Source organism: Mus caroli, chromosome 9 (assembly GCF_900094665.2).
Source record: "Mus caroli chromosome 9, CAROLI_EIJ_v1.1, whole genome shotgun sequence".
In the NCBI taxonomy this organism is placed as follows: Eukaryota; Metazoa; Chordata; class Mammalia; order Rodentia; family Muridae; genus Mus; species Mus caroli.
Window position 1 is genome coordinate 63,978,889 of NC_034578.1, and position 7,997 is coordinate 63,986,885.

General features: G+C 41.4%; 1 protein-coding gene across 1 annotated transcript in view; it reads right to left on the reverse strand.

Moving 5' to 3' along the window:
- LOC110301773 (gamma-secretase subunit APH-1B) overlaps positions 1 to 7,997 on the reverse strand; it is a 20,970-nt gene that overhangs the window by 4,319 nt on the left and 8,654 nt on the right. Inside the window, exon 5 of the mRNA XM_021172418.2 lies at positions 4,340 to 4,467. Within this exon, the coding sequence (XP_021028077.1) occupies positions 4,340 to 4,467 (128 nt within the window). The remainder of the gene's footprint in view (positions 1 to 4,339; positions 4,468 to 7,997) is intronic.

The following is a 7,997-nucleotide window of genomic DNA, read 5'->3' on the forward strand; positions in this document are numbered from 1 at the left end:
TGGAGGAGCAGACATGAGGACAGAGATGAGATCTAGATGATACAGATGCGAACTAGAGTCAGTAGGAATACAGTTTAGGAATGGAGGAGCAGATGAGGCCAGGCAGCTGTGAAGCCCTGGCTAAGGGATGTGAATGCTACTCTGTGTGATGCAGGGCCATAGAGAGGGTTTAGATTGGGCTGCTAATGATTGGTTTTGATTGTTGAAGTGGATTAAAGGCACTGGTGAGGAGAGTGTGAGGTGGTGATCTATGGGGTATGGGAAAGACGAAAAGCAGATAGGATGAGCTCACATGGCTCAGAGATGGGCTGAATGTGAGGAAGATGCCAAGACTGGCTCTGGTATTTCTGACTTGGTGGTAGATGAATGCTTAAGAAGCACCAACCTTGGATGAGACTGGAAGCAGTGGGCAGGAATAAGCTTACAGTCCTCTGCATTTGCTTCAGTGTATTTCCTTGAGAGCCATTTTTCTCTTTTTGGCAATCACAAAAACAATGTAGCTTTGTTACAGAAAATGGGACTATACAGATGAAAAAACTAATCTCTAAAACTTGATATTTAGCTAGATTATTTATTCATCAGAACATTAAAAATGAAATAATAGAACCCAATTCATTAGACAACAAAAAATGGAAAACCTGGACTGGGGAGATAGCTCATGGAAGGCTTGCTTGTGTGCATGCAGTGGACCCTTAAATAGAGCCCCAGAACCACACACATAAGACCTTCAAAAACAATATCAAAACAATGCAAAAGCTGGATGTGCCAGTTCATGCCTTAAATACTAGCTCTAAGGCAGCTGAGACAGGAGAATTGCCACAAATGAGGCTAGCTAAAGTTACAGAGTGGAGTCTAAGACAGCTTGGGCTATAGCATGAAACTATCTATAAAACAAAACAAATAAAGACAAAATACTGTAGAAGCTCTTTGCAATACCTCTACCTCTATCCCTGCCTTAGATTTTTTATAGAAAATATACTCTTAAAAATTAAAGACAGAAGAGCAAAACACTTGAACAAAGGCATCAAAAAGAATTATCCACCTGACAACAGACATATAAAGATGTGTTTATTGTCCAGTAAATGAAAGTTTGAAATTTATTGTGTTTCTACTATATTCCAAGCAGGATAAGAAAGAAAGTTATAACAAGTTCATAAGTAAGTAGTTAGTGCTTAAGTCAACATAACCATGCTGACAAACTGAGAGATACCAGCAACTGACTAATGTACTCTAACCAGAGTGCTTCTGGGTATGTGTCCAAAAGCAGTGTGCATGTGTTTTTGCTGATGGGCATATATTTAATACTTATATTTAATATATCTAGTCACACTCTACACAATAGTTAGCAGCTAGAGAGCTAATGAGGTGACTCAGTGGGTAAGTGCTTGTTGCCTTACTTGAGGTCAGACCCTCGGGACTCACATTAAAAGGTGGGTGCAGCCATCAGACGTTGTGATGCATGCTTTTATCCCAGCACTTTGCAGGCAGAAACACGGGGATATTTGTGAGTTTGAGGCCACCAAGGTTACAAAGTAAAATTCTATCTTTAAAAAAAGTGACATGGAACATGACATTTTTAGATGCCAGGAGCTTGCTGCTTGGCTAGTCTAGCCAGAATTCAGAATTCTAGGTTCAGTGAGATACCCTGATTCAGAAAGAAAAGAAAAGAAAAGAAAAGAAAAGAAAAGAAAAGAAAAGAAAAGAAAAGAAAAGAAAAGAAAAGAAAAGAGGGAAGGGGGAAGGGATAAGGGGAAAGAAAGGGGGTAGGGGGAAAGAAAGGGGGAAAGGGAAAGGGGAAAGAGGGAAAGGGGGAAAGAGGGAAAGGGGGAAAGAGAGAAAGGGGGAAAGAGGGAGAGGGGGAAAGAGAGGGAGAGGGGGAAAGAGGGAGAGGGGGAAAGAGGGAAAGAGAAAGAAGGGGAAGGGAAAGGGAAAGAAGGGAAAGGGGGAAGGGGAAAGGGAAAGAAGGGAAAGGGGGAAAGGGAAAGAAGGGGAAAGGAGGAAGGGAAGAAAAAAGAAAAGAAAAGAAAAGAAAAGAAAAGAAAAGAAAAGAAAAGAGAAACGAAAAAGAAAAGAAAGGAAAGCCCACATGGGCGACAGATGAGACTATCTCAAAAATAAAAAAAGAAAAAAAGAAAAAGAAGAAAATAACCCATCTGGAAATACTCTAAAGGCTCCTATATTGTAGAATAGATGTTATGATCTATGCACAGTAAAATGCTGTACAACAATGGAATGGTTATTAAATGATGAATATCATAAATACACCACCAGTGGTAGTGCTCACACTGCAGGCTCTCTGAGCAGATGCCACAAAGAGCAAAGGCTGGGGAGATTTGGGGAGACAAATCATGCCTGAAACACAGCAGGACAAGAAAGTGCATGGCATGAATGGTGGAGAGCGATGGGAGGCAAGTGTCACAGCCCCAGATGACTAAACCTGACATCAAACAAAGACTTTAGGCTCTGAAAACTTTGAAAGCCCTCATCTCTCCTCCTCAGTGAGCTTGGCTCCCAGGGAACCCAACTCTCTGGGTTTCCCAATTTCCCCCAGTTTTCAGTTATTCCTTGTGCTTCCTTGCTGGCTCCTCCTCTGTAGCCTAAACTCAATGATGGATATCATGGGACTCATGTTTGAGCATCTCTGTTTATCCAAAATCCTTTGAATTACCTTTTATCAACCAAACTCCTCCGCCAAAGTTAGTCTTTTCTCATCTAACTTTTACCTGACCTAGTCTACTCTTGGATATTTGACACCTCCAAAGTAATGGCGCCAGATAAAACCCATGAACGCCCTTCTCAAGCCTTCAGTCTCAGTTGGTGACAACTCTATTCTTTCAATTGTCTGGGACAAAACCTTGAACAAACCCTTGGCTCTTCCTCTTCCTCTCATCCACTCTGTAAGAGGCACTGATGGCTCTGCTGTTGACACCTGTTTCCTGAATCCAGCCATTTCTCATGCCTCACTGCTATTTTGTCTCAGTCTTCCCTGTCTTTCCTTAGTGAGGTGACCTCTCCCAGCTAGTCTGCTCTTAGGGCATCGGTCAAAACAGTCCTTTCCCAGTGTGTGTCAGATTACCCCCCACATACACACACACACACACACACACACACACAACTTTTCCCTCTTTTTGTATTTTAAGATAGGATCTCACTCTGTAGCTCAGGCTTGGCTAGATACACAAAACCTTGCTTGGTTTTACAAAGATGCCATCATATTAAAGACAACTTTAGTATCCACAGATACTGCATTGTCAACCATGTAAGAGGTAAAAAGATTGCATTTTAGTTGGATTAGAGGGCAAGAAGTCCCGTGGAGAAAATATGATAGGAACTCCAAATAGACAAGAGAGAAGCCGGAAGAAAGTTCTATCGGTAGAGATATTTTGAAAATATCATCATCATTTATGTATGTGTGTAATGCACATGTCAAGATGCCACTGTGGAGATCAGAGGACAGTTTTTGGAAGTTAGTCCTGACTTTCCATAATGGACTCTGTGGCTCAAACTCGAGTCACCAAGCTTGCCTAGAAAGCACCTTTACTTACTGATCCATCTCCGTGCCCAAGAGAAACCTTTTCAATACTGTGTGTAAAATGTGCGAAGAGTCTAGACAAGGCCATAGCAGGGTCACTTTGATAACTGTCATGTATTTGAATGACATATTACCAGTCAAATCCAAGTCATTACACACTGCGCTAAAAATAGATCTGACATGAGTTTTAAACTTTACTTTGTGAACTGGCACTGTTATAATGTCAGTAAGGAGTGGAACCAACACTTCTGCTACTGGTCAGAAGTGGAAAGGGTTGCCAGCTTACAGAGCATGTTTCATCAATTTGTATCCAGCACTCAAAATACTCACTCCAATTAGTCAGTTTCCATGGTTCTCTACCTCAAACCCTATGGGAAGAGTCCTGCACTTAAAAACAGTCACAAAAGCTCGACAACAAACAGGACAACAACAAAAGGGAAGTGATTAACCAGTCAGATTAAAGTAATTTTCATGTAACGATTTAAACTTACTAAAATGTGTATCTTGAGGGATCTATAATGAAGGAAAATCGCTTCAGATGCCCTTCATAACACAAGCACAGTGCCAAGCACTTTAGGCTTGACCATACATCCACTGAAGGACAGGCATGGGAAATCTCTAATGAGACAGACCCCATACTGACAGTGGCTGTCACTCTACTAAACTGGCAGGACCCATGTCCACTTCCAGGGCTTCCCTGGTTTGTGCTCATGTCCCCATGAGCCTGTCCCTTAACTGGGGTNGAATCCACCACTCAGAGGTCTGCACCTGAGCTGCACAGGCCCCAAGCACAGTGCCAGCACTCACCTGGGTGGACACCACCAGATGTGTCAGGAGAACCGTNAGGAGGATGTACCACTTATTCTTCTCACAGCCATCAAAGAACACAACGCCCCAGAACACGTGCAGCATTATGATGACCAGTGTCATGAAAGCTGAAAGACATGTCAGCAGTTAGGGGCCAGGCCTGCAGACAGCAGACACCAAAGCCAGGGGAACCCCACAACTGCTCACCAGCTCTGAGGGGCCCCTGGCTGCAGTGGCAGAATCTGGCCACCAGTGCCCAGAAGTGGCTTTGAGAGGAACTCTGAGTTAACTGTCAAAGAAGCATATCTTTCTGGAAGTGGGGTGCAGCCTTTGTAGCAGCTATTCCTCTAGAATATGGACCTGGTTGACAAAAACCCAACTTGGATTTGGTTTTCAAAGAGGTTCCCTGAGGTATGAAATGAAATTACTATAAAATCTATACAACTATTTGCTTAAAACACATTTATTTTTATATGTATAGGTGGTTTGCTTGTAATGTGTCTGCAAATATGCCTAGTAGCAGAAAAGGTCTGAAGAAGGCATAGTATCTCCTGGGAATGGGATTGAAGATAGTTCTGAGCTGCTTTGTAGGTCCTGGAAATTGGACCTGGGTCCTCTGGAAGAAGGGCCAATAGTCTTAACCACTGAGCCATAGCTCCAGCTCCAACACGGCTGATTTTGAATTAGCCTGCAGCCCCACTAAAACAGAATTTTCTCAACCGAACAGAACATCTCCTATCTAAAAAGGCCTCTGCACTGAAGGGGGCATTTTCTCTAGAACTTTTAAAAAATAATGTAATAAAAAATTTAAAATAGTGCAATTAAAAATCACTATAATTATCTAAGATTCTTCTTGTGTCCTATGTCCTGAAGTAACATTTTTTATAAGCAGGCAAGCACCATATATTCTTTTTACTTTAACATGAAAAGGGCATATAGATTTCCCTTTCCTGCCGAGTAATAAAGAGACCATGAGCTTTAACCCACCAGACAGAAAAACACCAAGCTAGAGTTCCATTCTTCCCTGCTTGAAGGAAAAATAACATGGCATTGCCAAGCAAAGGAGACTAGTCTGTCTGTGTCAATCCAGCAAGTTATTTAAGCTACACTATGTACTCTCTCTATACCCCAACCCAGGTAGTTCTCAGATCAAGGGATCACTAGCCTGGGACCTGTTATCAGTGCAACTTACTGGTACCCATCCCACCCATGAATCAGAAGCAGTGGGGCAGGAGCCCAGCACAGCCAGTTTAAACAGCCTTTCTAGAGAATCGATACAAGGTCAAGTTTCAGAATCCTGGCAAGCAGGCATTCCTATAAATGTGCACAAGCAGATACAAGAATACTTACACCAGCACTGCTGCAATAACAAAGAATGCCCGCCCTTATCCCAACGGAGAAGCAAAATACTGTGTACTCACAAAGTGAGCTACTGTATATGACCCACAGTATGAACCATCTCAAGAGCATGCTGCTGACTGAGGACAAACATGAACATGATTGGGAACATGAAGTAAGAGACTCTCAAAACAATATTAAAAGACATAACTGTTGTGGCTACAGGACAGTAAGTTGTCACATCTCTGACAATATCTTCATGTCAAGCTCTGGCAGACCACACTAAAAGGATTCAATTCAGGTCTAGACATCCTTCTGAAGAGGACAGTTCCTATGGACAGATGGATGCCAATGGTGTGACACTGAGACCACTAATGCCCAGGGCTAAGTTTAGTTCTTTTAATATACCTGAGTCAAAAAGACTAAGGCAAAACCTGACACAATGGGAATTCTTTTTAAATCATAATGTTTCTTGATGTCAATCAAGAAATAAGGGAATTCACTACCACAGGCATTTGGCATCTAGCTGGCAGCCTCTGCTCACCCTTCTCTCAGGACATTGCCATGGGTGCTAAGATCAGCTAAGTGTGCTCCCAGGGCTAGCTCCTAGAGTCCAACTACTTGGGAAATACTCTTGCTGGTGACATTTTCCAGTCTGTTCTTATTCAAAACAGTGTTACCCTGCAAGCTTCAGACAAGTATCCTCTAGACCTCATTGGCTCTGATCTTGCTTCCAAGTTTTAGGTCTGAATGTCTTGATCCTTCCTATTAAGAAGTCTAATGGACTGAATTTTCCTCTATTGTCAAGTCAGACATCTCCAACTAGCATTCAAAGACTTCTACAGTCTAGACCCAAATGACTTTAATTTATAGATTCTCTATAAATCTTCAACTGCCTTCTTATGCCAGAATCACAGAACTCAAGCCAGGGATAGTTGTACAGCAATTGGGGGAATAGAGACAGAAGTAGGGGCCTCAGACCTTTAAAGTCATCCTTAGATACATACTAAGTTTGAGACTAGCCTGGGCTACATGACACCCTCAAAAACAAAAAAATGAAAAACAACTTTTTCTCTCTCCTCCTTTCCCCTATCCTATCATCTCCTTCCTCTCCTTCTTTCAATGTATGTGTGTATGTATGTGTATATCATATGTACACAGATTGTCCTTTTTCCCTGACTATGCATTCCTCCACATTCTACCACACCTAATACTTGCTCTAAGACAAAACACCGGGCCAACAACATGGCTCAGTAAGTAAAGGAATTTGCTGCCAAATCTAATGATATATGTTTAATACCTGGGTATACTTTTTTGAAGGAGAGAACCAATTTTCTTAAATTGTTCTCAAATATCCATACATGCATACACACACATAAATGTAATAAAAAAAGTTAAGATCCAGCACAATGTCACTTTTTCAGTAGGCATACTTGATACATTCTCTTTTCTATAGCTCTCATAAATTTGCTGTTGAGGGTCCTGTTCCCTAGACCAGCTGGCATCCGACTGCCCCAGTCTCCTGAGTATGGTAATTATAGGTATAAACCACTGCATCTGTGTGTGTGTTATACTACTCTTCCTCTGTGTAGTTGATTTTATGCTTTGTGTAGTTAGGTGTTTGTTTCTATCGTCAAAAGCTATGGAGACATTTTTAATAATTATTTGTAGACTGCATACTTAAATAATCAAAAGGACTTCTCCCCAAATACTAAATTAGTGATCCAGAATATGACTTGAACTTAGGACCACAATTCCATACTTCCTTCTCTACCAAGCATTTCCAAGAAACAGCAATGACTCTAATTACTGCTGTCCTGCTCCACAACCACAGATAACAAAGAACCAACTTACATTTATGTGTAAGTTATATGTAAGTATACTATGTGTACTTCATAAACTATGCTTGTCTGTAACATAAAAATCCATGTATATACATGTATCATACAGTATGTGCATTATTAACACAACTGACATAGATAGAGATGCTAATTAACAACCCCACACTCCTTACTTATTCTAATTACCATTTCAGGAACAAAATGGTAATTAGAATACTTTTCTAAGGGATTCATTTTAAGCTGGCCTTGAAAACAGCTGGCTTTCTGAAGGGAATTAGCACCATCTAGAGGACAGAAACTTGTAGCAATAAAGGACAATGGAAGGAACTGGCTCTTGCAACAATGTAAACTATAAGAAAATTTACCAGCTACTGGATGGATCACAGGGCCCCCAATGGAGGAGCTAGAGAAAGTGTCCAAGGAGCTAAAGGGATCTGCAACCCTATAGGTGGAACAACATTATGAACTAACCAGTACCC